General features: G+C 38.3%; 1 protein-coding gene across 1 annotated transcript in view; it reads left to right on the top strand.

The window, feature by feature from the left end:
• The window catches only part of LOC149149332 (organic cation/carnitine transporter 7-like), a 224,634-nt gene that overhangs the window by 155,680 nt on the left and 47,990 nt on the right, over window positions 1-20,964 (top strand). The window contains exons 3-5 of the mRNA XM_089439759.1: window positions 767-1,004; window positions 17,788-18,319; window positions 18,557-18,759. Of these exons, the coding sequence (XP_089295885.1) occupies window positions 767-1,004; window positions 17,788-18,319; window positions 18,557-18,759 (973 nt within the window). The remainder of the gene's footprint in view (window positions 1-766; window positions 1,005-17,787; window positions 18,320-18,556; window positions 18,760-20,964) is intronic.

Below are 20,964 nucleotides of genomic sequence, written 5' to 3'. Positions count from 1 at the left end.
ATATGCGTAGTATGCATATGTAGCTATCATATGCATACATCGTATACATGCTAATACCATTTTGCTTAAGAACCGATATGGGTTATTACATTTATTCCATTTTAATATCTATGAATTGGATATCTAATTGCATTCCCATACAATTACATTTTCTTGAATCTTCTATGCATTTGTTGGATTCAAGATCCTGAATTGAGATGTGCGGGATTTGAGTTTGTTTTTTGTGAACACAGACACAAGTTATTTCTACCATTCTATTTATCATTTTGTCTTACCCATTCTATGAATGCTTTTATCAGAAAGGTATCCAAGTCGTATCTGTCAGTATCTTCTTTGACTTTACATGTTCATGAACATTAGAAATCTTTGATCTGATTTTTATTATGCATATTTTTATTGTATCATTATCCCACCCGTTATTTAATATTACAGAATCTTTTGTCAGCCATTCAAATTATGCATGATTCACACCAATTACAAGCACAAGTCCCATTTATATGAGTTTTGCCTATAAGCCCTGAAAAGGGAAAACTCTTAAATTGGCTAAACCAAACTCTGGACAATATGCACATGAGATTCCCCTTCAAGACCTTAAAGACTGATTTAATGCATCATTATCACAGTTTGCATTGAAAATGAAGTGGGATTGTAAATTTATTATAGGTTGGTACTTAGAAGAAAGCTACATATGCAAATTTATCTTTTTTTTACTGAAACTATTAAAACTAATCATGTTATCTGATGATTTGCTGGCTTTTGTTGTCAGGTATGGATTTTTTGCCACAGCAATGGTGACTTTTATTGCTGGATTCTTGAGTGCATTTTCCCCAAATTACATTTTCTTGGTTGCTACTCGTTGTGTGGTTGGTATTGGACTGGGAGGTGGCCCTGTGCTTTTCTCATGGTTTCTAGAATTTGTCCCAGCTCCCAACAGAGGTTTCTGGATGGTCATACTTTCAGCGTTTTGGACAATTGGCACAATATTGGAGGCTGCAATAGCATGGGTAGGATAATTTTTCCTGTCAGAACTGAGCCTTTTCTTTCAAATGAAAATGTCACTATTTTAATTGCAAAAAAAAAAAACAGAATCCTTGAGTACTTAAATAATCAATTCTTTATGTTGAGGTTCATAAGAGAGAGACAGAGGGATGATCAAATGGACCAACCAGCAAAACCCTAATTTTGCAATAAAGTGAATAAACCAACAACAAAGTAAAATAACCATAGGGAGAGAAAGTAAGCTCAAGCATAAGTGTTGTAGAGATAAATAAACTAAGCACAAGAGAGCTCAACACTTTCATGGCGCCCATAGGCAGAACACTTACTAATGATGGAAGAGAATCCTCTTTAATGATATTCTAAATACAACTCAAGGGGTAGATTGTTTTCTCTAAGAGGGGTTATGAGCCTACATTGATTAGGTTGGCCTTGTTGTCACTCAAATTGTACAGGCAAGATGCAACAACGCTTAGGACGGGGGCTCTCACTCTGATCCCCGCCTTCTCTGTCCTAGTTGTCTCCTTACAACAGGCTATGGGGGGTAGTCCCTATGAAATGTGAAGATGCAAGACTCGTTGGCAATCGACAAGTCCAAGAGAAACAACTGAATGGCCTAGCAACTTGGTTAGTTTAGCAAGTTTAGTGATTAGATTAAATTATCTTGAAAAAACAGTGCCTTAATGGAGTCAAATACTTGCTTTATACAAATTATTTACCAAGTAATAGGATAAAAAGTTGTTGCCTTAGGATGCTTCACTATCCTATATGAGATGCGACACCTAAAGACTAAGTGAAATGCAATGTCTTGGTTTATTTTAGGTGAATCCTTCCTCTAATTTATTTTGAAGCTAGTCTCTAGAGTAGGTTATGAGAGAGAAACTCAAGGGCAGACGACAGAAGCTATATTAACGATACCTCCCTTGGGGTTCTAACCACCCGATGCCTCTGGCGCTGCAGGGACTATGGCTTTGAGTCTGGACGACTGCAAGGTTACCGTGGTAACCACTAAGGAGGGTCTAGGCTTCACAAGCTGGGTGAGAAAGGTGGCACTATCTCTCTATCAACCAGGCTTATTGATCTAGGTGGATGTTGGTGGCCACCTGCCTATTCCACTGGGACTCCCACCACTGTCTCTTTCAGTTTTTCAGTTTCCTTAATTGTAGCACAATTTACTATTTTTAGTAGTTTTTCGGTTCTGAACTTTCAGAGCTGTTTTGAGGCCCTAAACGATGTTTTTTGGGAAAACCGGGGCCAACAAAGGTCTTTGACCTATGTTGGCCGGTTGGAAGTTGTAGTCCTCAGATAGATCTTTCTAATGAGGTATTGTGAGCGTCAAACGAAGATCGTATGCCAAAATTATGACCCCGGGAAGTTGATGTACCAATTTACCCAAACGGGGCCCATAGTTTTGGCGCTTCATCTCCTAGGGTTAGGGTTTTGGATGTTTAGGGTTTTCCATTATTTTTCAATAATAAATAGGCCTTCAAGCCTCATTGTAACATAATTGAGAGGAATGTAGCTATTAGTTTTTGGTAGCATCGGATGTGCTCTAGCCATGAAAATTGGTGGCGAGGCTAAGGCACATGAGTTCTAAAGAACCCAGAAACCATTTGGTGAAATTCCACCCAGATTGTATTTTATTAAAATAATTAATATTTTTAATGAGGTTCCTAAGTCTAAACTTAAGAAAATTAAAATATTAATGAGTATTAATCAAAATATGGGTGAGAATGATCTAGAAGGCGGATCAAGTCATGTTTTAATCTTAGCCGTTGATTAGAGACTTAATCTCGGTTGTTGAAGTCTCAATGAGAAAAGTATAAGAAGGAGGCTTGGGGTTCATTTAGAGACACACAAAGAGATTGAGGAAATCGATTTTCTAAGGTGAGAAGTTCTTAGGAGGAAAATCGATTAGGGAGATCTTGCAGCAGAGGGGTAGTGAGAATCCGGAAGAAGGAATTTTCGGAAAGTACAAGGCAAAGAGAGGACAGAAATACGTCCAGAGGAGAGCTTACGTTGGCCTACACATTGTTGACACAGATGCATCACAGTCAGTGAGGGAAAGTCGAGTTTCTGTTGAGGGAATTCGAAGTTCAGTTGTCGGAAGCCAAGGTGCGAGTCTGGGAGGCAAGAAAGTTGATTTCTCAGCCAGCAGAGGATCCAGAACAGAGAGGCAGCGTAATACCTAGGAGGGTTACGCAGAAGTTGCCCAGGGTGACGTAGAGGCCACACAGAGGGTGACGCAGAGCCTCCAGAGCTGAAGGATCAGTTGCTAATTCTCCAGTGACAGGGTGATATCATTGCATCAGTCTTTTGTCCAGTATTTTCTCTGTAAAGGATTGCTAGTTGAGCATCCTAGATTTCTACTTAGAATTTTCTCTGGCATAATAATAAACCCTCAGAGCTGTTGCACTGGTTTTCCTGCATTGGGTTTTTCTGGGGACTATTTTGTCCAAAAATAATTGTGTCCTGTGTATCTTGTTCTTTGCTCAGTTTTTTGTTTGATGTAATCAAATATTAAAGTACTGTAGGCTACAGAAGTAATTTCTTCAGTATTCAGAGAATGACTTGATGAATGTATATTAAAATCAAGTAGGTGAAGTAAATTCAGATTTGTTGTAGTAGTGGTTTCTTGAGGATTAGGAATTTTCACATGGTATCAGAGCATTGATTTTGAAACAGGAAGAGCAGATCCAACGCTGAGCAGAGAGGCCAATAGTTGCATTTGGTAGCAATTCGAATCCCCTTGAAGGGATTGTGCAGTCTTTGTTGGGAAGCACAGATTCTGAGGAAATCTCTCTCTGAGAGAGTCGACAAAGGTGTGATTTCTAGTTTGTGAGTTTGCAGAGGCAAAGGGAGTGACGCAGAGCTTCAACTCAGTGCTTGAAGGGTGCAGTTTCTGCCGGGGCAAAAATCCGCCAGAAAAGAGCGAAGACACATAGAAGGGGAATTCTCTCCTCAGAGAACTTTTTCCCAAAAGTTCGAATTTCTCACTTGCTAGGCAACTGAGCAGTGACTAGAGGAGTCAGTTCAGCAGTTGGGCGAGATCAATAGATGGCATCACATGGGCTCAGAGATCGGGACAAGTTGGAAGGAGAGTCCAACTATGTCATATGGAAGACCATAATCTTAGCTGTTCTGGAGGAGTATGATCTCGAAGCTTATGTCAAGAGTGTTGTAGTTGTTCCTGCTGATAATAATCAAAGGAAGAAGTACAAGGCCGAGCAAGGGAAGGCAAAGAGGTTCATTCTCGATGGAGTTCGAGATCATGTGGTCTCACACTTGCAGGGCAAGGATACAGCCTAAGAGATGTGGGAAGCTTTGTCTTCACTGTATGGTGGCTCTTCTGAACAAAGGAAGATGTACCTAGAACAAAAGTTGTAGTGGACATTGATGCGGAAGGGAGAAGGGGTTAACTCCTATCTTCAACATCTTTTGGACACCAGAGACTAGCTTGCTGCAGTGGGATCAACTCCTTAGTCTACTGCGATGGTAAGGACGACCTTGAATGGAGTCTTGGATGAATGGCAAGTCTTCGTCCAAAGCATATTGGGCAGGGAAAGACTACCTTCATGGGAGGAGATGTGGGCAGCTCTTCAACAAGAAGAATTAAGGAGGGACCTAGTTAAGGTCAACCTCAATGGCAGCAGTGGGAGTGGCACGAAGACCAAGGAGGAGGAGGAGAACACAGCTCTAGCATCAAAGGGACAACAGAAGCAGAAGTGAAAGGACATTTCGAAGGTGAAATGTTTCAGATGTGGCGAGATGGGCCACTTTGCATCCCAGTGTCCTTTGAAGCAAAAGGATAAGGATGAGAAACATGATCCTAAGGTTGCTCCAACAAAGATTGACGAAGATGAGTTTGCCATGAGTGCCCACGCATCTTCAGGAGGGAGATGGGGCAATATTGCACTGTAGTCGGGAGGACTACATGTGGGCAGGATCCTTGAGGAGTCAACCTCTTGGATCAATTCCTTGCTACAGGAGCCCAAGATTGAGCAGTAGCGAGATGGACTTAGTGTCAGATGATGCAGTGGATTGTTTGGAGGACAAATGTAGTAGTCGGAGACCAGAGACTGATCAATGCAGAGCAAGGTTGGCAGCCATGCAGTTGGCATAGTGCAAAAGTCAGCAACAGCGTAGAAGATTCAGAGGGTTAGAAACTAGAGCAGTCAGATTCCAACATTCATGGTATTATGCTGAACACAGTTAAGTTTAGTTAATTTTGGATGTTTTTCAGTTGCTTCTTTCAGCGACTGAGTTGCAGTATGAATGCAGTGTTAGTAGTGGCAGTGCTAGCAGCATAGCAGATGCAACATTTGAGAGGGAGTTGTAGTACAGATGTCGTAGTGGCAATGTCATGGGCAACGATACAGTAGCAACAAAAACACAGTGTTGGTGGCAGAAACAGTGTGGGAAGGAGATGCTTCAGAGATAGAGCAGCATGCAATTGCACATTGCTGCTCGAGCACTTTCCTTGCTAAGAGGGAGCGTTAATTTTTGGTAGCACCGGATGTGATCTAGCCATGAAAATTGGTAAAGAGGCTAAGGCACATGAGTTCTAAAGAACCCAGAAACCATTTGGTGAAATTCCACGCGGATTGTGTTTTATTAAAATAATAATAGAGTTCCTAAGTCAAAACTTAGGAAAATTAAAATATTAATGGGTATTAATCAAAATATGGGTGAGAATGATCTAGAAGGTGGATCAAGTCATGTTTTAATTTTAGCCATTGATTAGAGACCTAACCTCGGCCGTTGAAGTCTCAACGAGAAAAGTATAAGAAGGAGGCTTCGGGTTCATTTAGAGACAAAGAGATTGAGGAAATCGATTTTTTGAGGTGAGAAGTTCTCAGGAGGAAAATTGATTGTGGAGATCTTGCAGTAGAGGGGCAGTGAGAATCCGTGAGAAGGAATTTCTGGAGAGTACAATGCAGAGAGAGGGAAAAAAGACTTCCAGAGGAGGGTTGACGCTGGCCTACGCAGTGCTGACGCACATGCAGCGTAGTCAGTGAGGGGAATTCAAGTTTTTGATGAGGGAATTCAAAGTTGAGTTGTCAGAAGCCAGGGGTGTGAGTCTAGGAGGTAGGAAAGTCAATTTCTCAGCCAGTAGAGGATCTAGAACAGAGAGGCAGCGTAATACCCAAGAGGGGTGACGCAGAAGCTGCCCAGGGTGATGCAGTTTGACACAGAGGCCACGCAGAGGATGATGCAGAGCCTCCCGAGTTGAAGTATTAGTCACTAATTCTCTAGTGACAGGGTGAGATCATTTCACCAATCTTTTGTCCAATATTTTCTCTGTAAAGGATTGCTAGTTGAGCATCCTAGATTTGTACTAAGAATTTTCTCTTGCATAATAATAAACCCTCAGAGCTGCTGCACCGGTTTTCCTGCATTGGGTTTTTCCGGGGACTATTTTGTCCAAAAATAAATGTGTCCCATGTATCTTGTTCTTTGCTTAGTTTTTTGTTTCATGTAATCAAATATTAAAGTAGCGTAGGTTGCAAAAGTATTTTGCTTCAGTATTCAGAGAATAACTTGATGAATGTATATTAAAATTAAGTAGGTGAAGTAGATTCAGATTTGTTGCAGTAGGGGTTCCTTGAGGATTAGGAATTTTCACAGTCGCCGCCGCATATCTTCTCAGAGATAAGATACCATCGTCCGAGCTAGTTTATTTCTATTTATGTTTGTAAGCATATTTCAATATTTGATATTAATGAAATGAAGTGTTACTTCTGCTGCATCTCTGTATTTACGGTTATATCTGTAATTTGTTGCGTTTTTGTTTAAGTTCGGATCACTTATGCCTAGAGGTGAATTAATTAATGCAAAACTAGTCCCAAAATGCAAATGCACAATATGAGTGATTATATTTAAGGTGAGATTCTTAAGGTTCTCAAATACTCAATGATATCTCAATTTAGAACAATGAAGTACTTAACAATAAATAACGACAATCTTCACCACAAGGGAGTGCTCAAAGTAAACGGTGCTAGAAATTGTTGCCAAGATTACCGATAAACAATTGCTTACGAAATAGACAATATTGACAAGATCAATGCTTCTTAACACAATTAGCCACCTTCAAGATTATAACAATGGAACGACAATATGCCAATTAGATACACAAGAAAGAGAGATATGGACACAATTAGATTGCTTCTTATCACAATTATGATTAGACTTGATTAAGTGCTTTAAGAGTGACTTAGATTAACAAGATTGTAAATCCACAAGAGATACTTATTAATGAAAAGCAATGTATTCACTTGTCCAATAACCAATGATAACAATGAGAAACTAGAGCATTAATCCACAATATTACTCTTTAAGCCAATTTTATGAAACAAGTACCAATTCAATTAGAGAACTGGTGTTTGTTAATGTAATTATAGATATGCTTATGAACAAGTGCAAATGGATGCCAATGATGCAAGAGATGGAAAAATGCAATGAAGTGCAAGATGGGGAAGCCAAGTGACCAATGATTGCAGTAGTGAGAAAGACACCCAATTCCACTAGAAAACGATTATTAAAGATGCACAAGATGCAAGGAACAAGAGCCAAGTAGAATTAGAGGATTTTCAACTTCTTTTAATACCACTATAATTTTTATATCAGACCCTATGCAGTATATAACAGACTTCAAATTATTATGATAACCTTCAAGAGATGCAAGGCCAACTAGTGCAAGTGATATGCCAACGAAGAAAAATGCTTTGCAAATTGATTATTATGCCAATGTTATGTTATTCTACCATTGTTGTAGATGATTTTATATGGCTGTAGCAAACATAACCCACAATCCATCAAAGTTCACTTTATATGCATTCAACTTGACATCAAGATTAATTCTTAATGTTATTAGTGAATTTAGGCTTATCTTGGATGTGTGTTTGGGCCCTGAATATACTGTTGTCATAAAGTGCTTCAGAATTATAAATGAAGACAGTGATGACAAAGAGGGATTAGAGAGCAAAGCAAGAGGCCTAATGGCCTTGTAGGAAACTAGTTACTCTTCCAATGCACTTGACCACCTGCAACCAAAATGTTAGCTCTAAAATCATTGCAAAGCAAATTGTTAGAGATGAAACACTAATGCAAACTCAATCAATGACTAAAGAATGGCCAAATGAGGGCTAGAAGGAGAGGCTATGGCAAGGAGAAGGCCAATGATGGAGGGATAAAGGCCTAAAATCCTTGCGACCAAGGGAAAAGAGCCAATGGAGGGGATTGAGAGGGTTTGAGGCCCTCCTAGGCCAACGACAAGGCCAAAGAGGCATGCGGCTCGAGGTAGCAACCCTCTAATGGCAATGGCAAGGGAAAAGAGGTGGGTGAGGGCCCTAAAAAGGGTTGTCACTAAGCCTAAAAGGCTAGCAACCCAAGGGAAAGCCCCTTAGAGAGCTTTGTCCTAAGGAAAAAAGCCTAAAAAGGCCATGGTCAGCCCTAAAAAGGGATGTGGGTCACCCAAAGAAGCTGCTAGGGCTCATGGCTAGCCCTAGAAGGATAGTGGCTAGGATGAAAGGGAAGGCCGCGGGATAGAAAATCCCTCTAAGGCTCACGGCTAGGGAAGAGGAGGAGGATGGCTAGGCCTAAGGGCCTTAAAATGTTTTCGAAACCCCTGAAATTTCACAAAAATTCCAAAATGACTTCAAAATGCTGGATGACTTCTCTTCTTCAACTAGATGTTGAGTTTCTGGAAGTTGGGGAGGCTAGATCTTATCCTCAAGGGCCTAGATTAACCTTCCTTGCTTGGATGAATAGCCCAAAAATAGTTTGTTGCTTCAAACCCTTGAGCTATCACTTGCAAAAATGAATAAAAGAATTTCAAACCCCAAATATATACAAAATTATAAAACCCCAAATACCCAAATGCTACAAAATAACAAGGGTAAGAAAAATAATTTAAAAAATATTTACAATATTTACAAAATAAAATTACAAACTCTCATTAGCATATTAATTCTTTTTAGCCAAAGATCAAATAATAATTTTGAAAAATATTTTTTAGATAAATGACAATGGATGAATAATTTCAAAAGATAGATTGGCCAAAACCCTTCTGCAAAATAATTTACCAAAACGAATTCTTAGAGCCCAAACAAGGTCGGCTCTTCCCCATAGTCTGTGAATTTGGAGCCAAAGGGTTAGTATACCTATAAATATCTATAATTTTCTCAAGATAAAAATGTTAGATCACAAGGTGAATGAGATCACCTAATGTAACCAATAGAATGTTTTTATCACTAACAAATGAAATAACAATTTAAAAAATTATTCAACACAATATAAGATAACACATAGCTAACACATACCACATATTAGTAGATAGAACACCATGAACTTGAACCCCAAAGTCTTTCTATTATGATAAAAAAATGTTCCAAGTAGAGAAGTAGCTCAATACCAACGTTACAAATTTTTTCTCATCCAGAGATCATATATAAATAGAAGCTCAATAGCTTCTTTATATAGAGAGACCCCTCCAAGTGGAAAATAATGACTAGTTGGCTTGATCCTTGTCAAAATAATCTCGACTGTTGAAAATAACTTGATAATTTTTTAATCTCCACTGTCAAATCTTTAATCATGAGGAAAAATCGAATTTCTCTTATAAACTATTTTTTATTAATCAAAAAGTTAATATTTTGGATTAATTTCTTCAAAAAATTGACTTTGACTTAACCACAAAGGTCCAAGGGCTCAAATTTTCTTAAAATATCCATTTTTTCCTCAGTGGAGGACCTCCTAAAATTGACTTTTTTTTTACCCACGAATTCTTTGATTATTTTCCACTTGGAGAGATTAATTTCTCTAAAATTATTTTTTTTGACTCAAAATTAATTAATTTTCTAGCTTAGGATTTTAATTTAATTTAGCCAAAAAAATTAATTAATTGACCCTAGAGGGGATTAATAATTTTTCCATTCGCAAGTATTTTAGCCATGGTGTTTGACTGTGAGGGACCATGCAATAAAATATTTTTTACATCAAAATATTACAATTAATTCAACCCTTAGAAGAGGAAATACACATTTATATTAGACCCTTAAGACATTACCCAATTCTGCAACAAAATATGATCTAGTAGGAAACCAAGTGTGCTTGTAATAAAATAATTTAGCAATGGTGTCTCATTGCGAGGGACCATGCACTAAAATAATTCCCCAACAAATTTTTACAATAGACCTCGATAACGCTGGGACTCACCTAAGACCTTGTCAACAAATTCCACCCTAGCTTTGTGGTTTAAGTTGGAAGAATAACTCTGCTGATTAGGCGTGTTTACAAACACATATAATTTGGGGAGGTTAAAAAACTTCTTAGGATGAAATCCTTTGCCAAAATCAGAGGCTTACCTAGGTGTTGTTACATAATTAAATGGCCATATTAGCATCATTTACAATAAACTTCGTAGAAATTGGGTTTAACAATGATGAATGATGGCAATTGATGGCTTTGATATTCAAAAAAAATTCTCCACTCCTTTGTACTATGCCTTCTCGGACTGTTGACAAAGTGTGGTCAACATCTGGCTCCACATGGGGACACATTTCTTCACTAAAGGAATGTGAAAAATCTAGAATCATGTATCCAAGAAAACAAAAGTACATCAAATAGGTATCTACCCAAAATCAATATCATAATGTATACATCATAAAACATATAAAACATCTGCTGGAATAGAAAAACTATTCTAACATATGAAATATAAAGACATAAAACTTAAATGCATGAAAAGGGAAATAACTAATGATAGGAATAGAATCCGATCTAAGAGAGTAGGGTTAGAAATACAATATAGAGCATGCCCTATTCCATCATATGTCTTCAACGAAGTGCATACTGAGCATCTGTTGACTTTCAGGTAGGTCCATGGGTTGCTTTTCTGATGTGCCATGTTGAATTCTGAAGATCCTAGGACTTTGACGTATTCGAATATTGAGTTGTTCCTGACCATCAGAGGCATCAAACCTTTTCCTTCGTCTTTTCTATTTTATACTTCTGCTTCCAGTTGGTTGTGATGCTGAAAGTGCAACCAGTGTAGATTTTTTGTCTTGATCTTGAAAATGATCAGATGAAAGATTTGAAGAAATTGAGGTATTCCCAATCTTATTCTGAATATATTCTGTCAAAGGTGACTCATAAGTATAGAAAGCACTGTGATTGACCTCAATAGCCTAATTTTTCTTAGTCTCTTTTCCAACTATGCCACTACCAACTAACCCCCTTTCAGTGGGACAAGTGACTTCCTTGCAATGAGAAGGAAATTGCTTTAGCGGACTAGGAGGGTTGTGATTCATTGAAAGATCTTTACGCTTGTCCCTTGGATCCTTTGGTTTGAGCAGGAATTCCTAACCCATGATTTTTCCATCATTTGCAATTTGCTTTGAGGAGTGATCTGTTCAGTCTTCATGGCAGTCATTTCTTCAGCGTGCTTTGATTCCATAATTTTCATTTGTTGTATGTGATCAGCCTCCATGGTTTTTATCATGTTCTGTATCCTGTCCTCCATGGCACTCATTTCCTTAGCATGATCTAATTCCATGGTCTTTATTAATCGTGCTTGGTTTTGTCCCATGGCCAACAACTTGTTCTAAAGAGAGATCTGACCAAATTCCATATCCTTTATTACTTTGTCATGATTTTCTTGGATGGTACTCATCTCTTTCTCATGAGTTGCTTCCATGGTTTCCAGCTCCTTAACATGATTTTCTTCCATAGCTAATAACTTGGTGTGCATGGATCTCATTGCCCTAAAGTGACTTTCTTGGTTGAGCTCCACGGTTTTCATCAACTGAGCTTGACTGAATTTCATGTCTCTAAGCATTTGAGTTAATTCCTTGATAAGATACTTATCATTAACGCTCCTTTGATCATTTTTTCCTGCCTTTCCACTATCGAGGATTCTTCTTGCAACGAAACAAGTGGACTCATCATGAAAATTCTCACAAGGTCTGCAATACGGCAAAGATTGATGTGACGCATTCTCTTGAGGCCTTTCTACAATAATTGGGCCCTTTATAGGATCACTTTCATCTCTCTTTACATTGTAATTGGCACATGGTGAATCCCTTTGATCTTCATATCTATTTTTAAAAGCATTGACAATGGCTTGCAAATAATCAAAATAATTGTCAGGAAAATCATGAAACCAATTCTTAGCATCACCTTTCAAGGAAAGGACAAAGAGTCGCATCTTGACGTCTTCATGATTATAATGTGCAGAGTCGCAGAACCCTAGCATACAACGAGTAAACTTAATGAGATGATTTTTAGCGGTGATTGCATTATTACCCGTGAAAGAAGGTAAATTGGTAACGTCATTTTCCGGAATATCATGAGGAATGTTAGTAAAATGACAAGGGTTGAACAAGTCATTCATGATGACTTGCTTAAAGGGAAAAAGAGCTAATGTTGATTTGTGGCGGCATAGGATGTGCTCTAGCCATGAAAATTGGTGGAGAGGCTAAGGCACATAAGATCTCCAAGACCCAGAAATGGTTTGGGGAAATTCCACCTGGTTGAAGATATATTAAAATAATTAATATTTTTAATGGGGTTCCTAAGTCTAACCTTAGGAAAATTAAAATATTAATGGGTATTAATAAAACCAGGTGAGAATGTTCTAAATGACATGGATCAAGTCAAATATAATCTTAGCCATTGATTAGAGACTTAATCTTGGTCGTTGAAGACTCAACAGGGAAGGTATAAGAGGAGGCTTGAGGGTCAGTTGGAGATACACCAAGATTGATCAGTCAGTTTGATTTTTTGGAGCAGGGCTTGTTGAGACAATCCGAACAAGTGATATGTTGCAGCGATGGGCAGTGAGTACATAGTAGAGAGGTAGAGATAGTGCCAGAGGGTCAGCACATTGAGCAAAGAGGCTGACGCAGAGGCAGCTAAAGACTGCGCAGAGGCTGAGGGTCCTGTGTGGGTGATGTAGAGGGCTAGAGAGCTGACGCAGAGAGTCAGAAGGCTGACGTAGAGGGTTCAGGAGCTATGCTGAGGTTAGCAAGGTTGACGTAGAGCCCAAGAGGAAGCGCCGGAAGGATTTTCGTGGGGCAGACTAGATTGAGAGGCTGAATATCTGTCTCTGAGAAGAGGTATCACTGTCGTGTAACAATCTCTGTTGGGTGAGCCATTTCGACACCCTAGGTGTACTCAAGAATCTGCATAATAATAAAACCCTCAAAACTACTGCATCGGTTTTCCTGCATTGGGTTTTTCAGGGACGATTGTCCAAAAATAACAGTGTCCCTTGTGTGTTTGTTTCAGTATTTTAGTTGCTGATTTGTATATGAGTTAAGGTTGCATTTGTGTTTATTTCAGTGTTTATATTATAAATAACCTGTTAATAGAATGAACAAGTAGGAGAAATTAAACCAGATAATGTAGTAGGGATTTCTAACGTGTTAGACTTAGAAATTTCAACAACTAATGGATATCAGACAAGAAGTCTACAAGAAGCAAGCTTCTAGCAAAAATTCTTGTAAAAACTGAATGAAGTAGAGTCACCACTTGAACATGAATCTAACTCTAAAATCCAAAAGGCAAAAACTGAACAGTTAGTCGAGAACTAGGAAAAGAAAAAAGCTCTACCCCAAGTCAGGGAAAAGCAAGTGGATATTGTTGAGAAATCTAGGGCATTCAAAGTTAACAATTTCTCTGCTTGATAATTGCTTGTGATATGCTTTTACTTCTTATCTTATAGTCTTTTCTTCGTTAGCTTATTAATGTGTTATTTCATCAAGATAATTACCAAAATGCATAATAAAAGACAAGTGACATAGTATGTAGGTTTCTCTAGCCAGGGCCAAAACCTCTCACTTCTTAAGAGGAAAACCCGATCAAAATTCTTCTTCTAGATCTTCAATTGATAAGTACCAAGACCTTGACACAGACCCTTGACTCTAGTATCCTCTCAAGAACCTTGTCACCAACCTTGATGCTCTGCCTCTTCCTTCCTTCGCCTTTCTTCTTGATCTAGAATTGCTCCTTCTCGGCTTCTTCTAGAGAAACTCAGTCTCTATCTCTTTCATTGCTTCTTCACAACCTCCCTAGAGAATCTCGGTCTCTAGGTCTTATCTAGAGAATCTTGGTCTCTACTTTGATCACCCAGAAGAGTCTTTCCTTTGTTGCCTCAGAAGATTCCTTCCTTCACTGTCCAGAAGAAACCCTACTTCACAGATCCCAGAAGAATTCTACTTCACATGCCCAGAAGAAACTTCTCTTTCTTCACACCTTACTTCTGCCTCTTCTTCGCACTTCTTTCTAGCCCTCTCTTCATACCTTTCTTTTGCCTTCTCTTCGTACTTCTTTAGCCAAAATCAGATCGAATTGCTTGTTTGAATTGTGTGTCTCCAAATGAGGTCGAGTTGGGCTATTTATACACTTCTTTACTTAACCTTTAGGCTGACTTGACAACTAGATTTAGGCCGACTTTATCTAGTAGCTTCTTCATTGTTTGTAGGCCAACTTGAAGAGGTTATGTGACAAGTTTATGGAGGATACCTTTTATAGACAATATTGACCTTTTACAAAGTGTAAGATGACTTAATTTACATGACAATGACTCTTACATTTTATGACTAGATGACAAATAAATCCTAAAGACTCTCAATGGGAGTCTTGACTCAAAAACAAAATCCCTTGCTCATGAAACCCATGAAGCAAGTCAATATAATAATTTCATTTTTCTTATTTACATCTCATTACATAAAATCATAATTACATGTCATTATGAAGACCGAACCTAGTTACACTTTTCAACAAATATCAGGGAGAGTTTCGTGTCTGAGAAAAGATGAATGCTTACTAGAATGTAATTTGTTTAACCGAGCTCCAAGAGCGGGGTTAACCAAGATATTAGGATTTCTTCTAGTATAAGCTCTTGTGAATGGATGAATCACTGGAGTTGCCACCCAAACAGGAAACTAACCCAAAAGTCCAAGTGCTAAAGGTGCAGATAGAAAATGATGGTGAACAAGGTGAGGAGAAGATTGATGAGATGTCAAAGCATTAGAAGATGTGCCACTTGACGAATTAAATGAAGAGATGAAAAGATGGAGAAAATGTCGTTAAAGTGTTGAGAACAAGATAGAGTTATCCCCAACAATGGTGCCAGAAAATTTTGTCGCTCAAATTGTACATGCAAGATCCGACAATGCTCAGGACGGGGGCTGTCACTTTGATCCCCGCCCTCTCTGTTCTAGTTGCCTCCCTATAGCAGGCTATGGGGGGGTAATCCCTATGAAATGTGAAGATGCAAGATTCATTTGCAAATGACAAGTCAGAGAGACACAACTAAATGGCCTAGCAACTTGGTTAGTTAGCAAGTTTAATGATTAGATTAGATTATCTTGAAAGACCAGTTCCTTAATGGAGTCAAATCAACGTTGCACGAAGCAGGGATGTTTTTTGGAAGCGGAGACGCAGAAGCGTCATTTCTCAAAAATCTAGAAAGCGAAGCGTCTACTATATATATATATATATATATATTTTAATCTTTTGCATTTATATTAAAAAACATCCAAAATACCAAATTAGTTGCAGAAGACATAAAAGCATGCATATGTTTACTTAAATCAAGATAGATATGGCATCCATTGTATATCAATCATTAATTATTCCAACATCAACCATCTAGAATCTAGATTCCTCTTCTCTTGTCTAGCCTTTGCCTCTACTTCAATTATATAGGGCTATTAGCCAACACTGCCTAATTTTGATCAAACAACCTAATCCAAGCCTTATAATATCGTAGAGAAAGCTTAACAATCCTGATCAATGATTTTGACTTGAGTGAAGCGTACATAATTGCTAAGGCCATGACAAAGGAGTTCAACAATCAACAACACCAACGCTGGGGTACATATAGGGCTTGTTGCTCTTGATTAAATGCCAATCACATGCTCTCATACATGATATAATCCAATGAAACGCCATAATTCCATTGATCCTGAAACTGTTAAGTCTGCTGAATTTTGAATGGGATATGAAATTCTATTTTCTCCATATGAAGTTTGATGAGGTTGGAACCACTCTCAAACATCCTGAGTCATTTCATGGTAATGTTAAAATTTAAGTAAAAGGATGGAAATGAAAGATAAAGGAGAATGCCACTTTTACTTTAAGAATATAACATTACCATTAGGGAGAATCTAGGAAGCGTCTAGGGAGCATCAAGGGGCACCTTGAGAGTATTTGGAAAGTGTAGTTCCTCACATAACAATTCGAAATTTCCAAAAAAATGCCCCACGGAACCGTGTGAACCGTCCACCTTATCTCGGATCCACTCGCGATCTGCGGTGGATACACACTCGATCCTTTCCAGATCCGCACTCGATCCTTTCCGGATCCGTGGATCGGGGCCCCACAGATCCAATTTTCCAGGAATTGCCAAAAAAAGGCGGAACCGCGGATCCTATTTGCCGAAGGATCGGTAGCAGATCCAGACGGGACGCGGTTTTGCCTCCAGATCCTTGCAGGGGGGACGGTTCCTGTAACTATGGTTTCTAGCATTTACATTGTGGAAGTGGCTAACATTGTGTTTTTATTGTGAGTTTATTTGATATAATAATTTATATTTCACATCTAATGGGCTCACTCACTAAAAGTACTTGAATCATAAATCATCTTGGTGATAAGTCTCTTGTGCATATTGGTGTCTTGTGGATCTGATTGAGTTCCTCTTCATAATTGCCATTAAGTAATAGGATCGCACATAATCTTGTTTGGAATCACCTTTGGTAATTGTAATCTGAACATCTAAGATCTAATTGGCATTGTGGTACTTGGCATAAGAATCTTTTTGAATAGCTTTGGTTAAGCATCTCGTGGATTGATCTCTAGTTGAAGTTTGCACTTGTATCTATTAGCATTTATCTTGTTTAAGATTGTTATCTCAATATTGTTAAGTACTCTTGCTTTAAGATAATTCACATTTAGTACTTGAATAACATAACAAATCTTAACTTATGATAAACTTCAGTCATCATCTTGCATAAGCATTCTAGGATCTAGCTTGCATTAATAATTTACCTCCTAGCATAAGCTAGGTTGATAGACTCTTAGGGAAACCCTTTCCAAACTAGCTTGAGAGATTCAACTCTTCCTAGTGGTTAACACAGTGACCTTGCAGTCGTCAGAGCCACAGTCTCTACAACGTCGGAGGCACTGGGCGAGTGGAACGCAGAGGGAGGTATCGTTAATCAGGTCGCTGCCTGCTTCCCGTTGTTTTCCATTTCACAACTTACTTTGAGGATGGTTTCTCAAAACAGTTAGGGGTAAACTTCCACCTAGACTAGGCATATAATTAAAATTTACCAAGATCATTGCATCTCACATAGGTCCTAGGACTTGCATATCATATAAGCTAGTCAATCATTCAAGCAGCGGATGTCCATCCGGTCACTTGGTTTCAATTTACGATAAGCAAGAATTGTGACTCCATTAAGGCACTGGTCTCATAATAGAAAAATCTAATTTAATCAATAATCTTGCTCAAATTCAACCAAGTGGCTAGGCCACTAATTTGTGTCTCCCAAACAAATTGGTTCCCAACTTGTTTTCTTTCACCTCATTCCATAGCTTCCTTGCTATTTGTTTTGGTCTGATTTGAATATGTAGTAGTCTCTCATGGTAATATGGGGCTACCAGTTATTGAGCATCAGATGTAATTTCCTTGTACTGAAAACGTTTATAGGTTGATAATTGTTTTTTCTGATGTGCAGTGGAAATTCTGACACTATATTAATATTCTCTTTTCTCTTGTTGCAGATTGTCATGCCAACATTGGGTTGGAGGTGGTTACTTGGACTATCTTCCGCACCTTTATTGATTCTGCTTTTGTTCTATTTTGTAGTCCCAGAATCTCCACGGTATCTTATAATGAAGGGTAGAAATGAAGATGCGCTTCACATTCTTGAAAAAGTTGCACATGTGAATAAAAGGCAACTTCCACCTGGGAAATTTGTTAATGATCTCAGAATGCAACTCAATAAAGTAGATGACATTGATGGGTTGGAAGAAGCTTTGTTGAAATCCCAAGGGAAGTTAGATGTAAGCAAAATGGAAACAAAAAGTGAAGGAGTTTTGTCACAGTTTTATGGTCTCTTTTCCCCTTCATTAGTCAAATCAACACTTCTGCTATGGTCATTACTATTTTCAAATGCATTTGGCTACTATGGAGTTGTCTTGCTTTCTTCCCAATTGAGTGGTGGAAGTGGAGATTGCACATCGAAGGCTATCCATTTAACGGCTTCCAGTGATAGTAGTCTTTACAGAGATGTTTTTATTTCAAGTTTAGCAGGTAAGAATTCCATCTGACATTACTGAACCCAAATGTGAGGGCTTTCTGCACTTCATTCTATTTCTGCACATCAAATTTGCCTGATGAGTCAAATGAAAGATATGCTACAGATTATACTCATGTTATCTTGCAAGAAAGCTGAGGAAGATCTCTTTATTCACATTTATGTTAAAGTTACTAATTTGATGGGTTCTAGTTCTAATACATGTTATTACAACTGGCTTTGCATGGTGGCAGAGATTCCTGGGTATGCCTTGTCAGCAGGTCTTATGGACCGTTTTGGGCGCAAATTGTCAATGGCTGCAACTTTTTTCTTATGTTGCATCTTTATTCTTCCATTAATGTTTCCTCAGCATGAAGTTGTCACTACTATTCTTCTCTTCGGAGCACGACTATGCATTTTAGGAGCCTTTACAATTGCCTACATTTATGCCCCCGAGGTTGGTGGTTAAAGTTAATTATCTGATTTGTAAATTTTAATTTTGTGGTCAAAAGTATTGGTGACTCATTTTTTTCAATGATGTTTGTTGAGGCCTCATCTAGGAGAACCATGAGAGCAAATTGTCATCAATTCATTTTTAATGGCTCTGAAGAACAACCTACATTGACAGGAAAGAAAGGACATTTACAGAAAAAAATTTAAACAATGATAGGCAGATTCTGCACTCAGAAAATGCTAACAGCTAAAACAGAAAACTTTGAGGACTATCAAAACTGTAGATTCTGAATACGCTAATTGACAAACACATCATACTGAAAATATAGGACAGAAAGTACAAAACTGAAGAACTCTCAAACCTGAAACCTGCTTTTCAGTAAATCTGGAAAAACAGTACACTGCTGCAACACAAAATTCGTCTGCTACTGATTAGCACACAACTCAATCTCACACTCAAAAAAATTGAGTAATAATCACCTCCACTTTGCCCTCTTTATAGGTAAGAAATGCTAGAGGAGAAGACAAAAACAGCCCATCTGCATCTTCACTAAATCCAAGTTCATCAATTGTATCTTCTCCCTCAACATCAGTATCATAAATTGGGTCATTTCAAAGTGACAACAATGTTGTTTTATTTAGATCTGATGTGGAAAAAATAAACAACACTTACAGAATCATCATTTTATTCATAGGATGAGGAAAAGTCCACTATTTCTTCTTCAAAATTGACACTTTCAATATGCTCAAAAGATGGATCAATAGGATCAAGATTTTGACAAGGGGTATCAATCATTGAGTGCTCAATTTCACGGGGTTAAGAAAAAAAATTGGTCTTTTTCACCATTAAGAAAAGTATTCATAACGTCATCCCCATTTAACTCTTTTTCTTTGATCCCTGATGGGGTGTTTGATGGGCGACGGGCGGGGCATGCGTATTGCCACGGGTGTGGGTGCGTACTATGCCATCTAGGTGCATTAATCCTCCACCACCTTTAAACATGAGTGATAGTTGGAGTTCGAGGGCAACCAGTTTGGTTAACTTTACAGTACAATGTCAAGTGTTTAGGATGGGTATTGGGCATATCCATGGCCTGCGTTCTTGGTGATCGATGGTCGCCAGATAGCCCTGCCCTAGGCAAACAGATTATGACGGATGATCACCTCACGAGGTAAATGGTAATGATGTGGTTTTATGGAATCAATTGGCACGTGGCTTGCAATCCTCTATCAATCAATGCAGCTCAACTAGCGGAATGATGGCTCTTCATGGGACAAGAAGTCTCTGGCAGTGGCATTTCTTAGCAGGTAATCATTCCAATTTCTTATATATTCTGGTCGATCAAGAGTTTTTTCCTTCCTTGGTTCTTTGTTGCTTTGTGGAGGCTCTGCAAGAGACCAATCTTCTCTCCTCCTCTCCCTTGCAAAACAGATATTTTATTGACCTCTTTCTCTTTCGCTCCGTTATCTTCTGGCTACTTTTGTCAGTTGCCTAGCTTTTCACGGCCTTACCTTGTAGCTTTCTTCTCTTGGACACTGACCATTTCCATGGCTCAATTATGGGCTTTTCCTTTCAAAGTTTTTCAATATTGTTCCATTGTTGTTTCTCCTCTCGTCTTAGTGTTCATGCCTAGCTTTTTTTGCAATATGTTTCCCCCTTGCCAATAGTCATCCCCAATGTTGCATGAAGTGGGGACCTTTTTTGGAAGTGAAGCGTCGGAAGCATCATTTTCCAAAAATCTAGGAAGCGAAGCGTCTACTATATATATATATATATATATGCATTTATATTTAAAAAAAACATCCAAAATACCAAATTAGTTGTAGAAAATATGAAAACATGCATGTGTACATAAATCAAGATAGATATGGAATCCATTGTAAATCGATGATTAATTATTTGAGCATCAACCATCTAGATTCTAGCAATTACAAACATACATCAAATTTTTAAGCATATCATAGATAATAGAAGGTAGAAAGTACCAAAATTTTAAGCATATAATAGAAAGTAGACATTTAGAAGATAAAATCATAAACATTCAAATAACTTATCTAGCAAGTGAGCAACTGTCAACATGAGTCATGTCCAAAATTCAAATAATAATGTTTACAAAATAGGGCACTTGGCCACCATCAAGTATACAATAAACTAGGAAGAGTAAGACAAAAGTTCAAATTCACAGCAAGTCTAACACTCTAGAGTCTA

The sequence above is a fragment of the Pinus tabuliformis genome, chromosome 9 (assembly GCF_031772625.1).
Source record: "Pinus tabuliformis cultivar Carrire ecotype Pingquan chromosome 9, CPIR1, whole genome shotgun sequence".
NCBI classification, from domain to species: domain Eukaryota; kingdom Viridiplantae; phylum Streptophyta; class Pinopsida; order Pinales; family Pinaceae; genus Pinus; species Pinus tabuliformis.
Note: the sequence above shows the minus strand (reverse complement) of the source record. Positions and strands in the feature narration are given on the sequence as shown.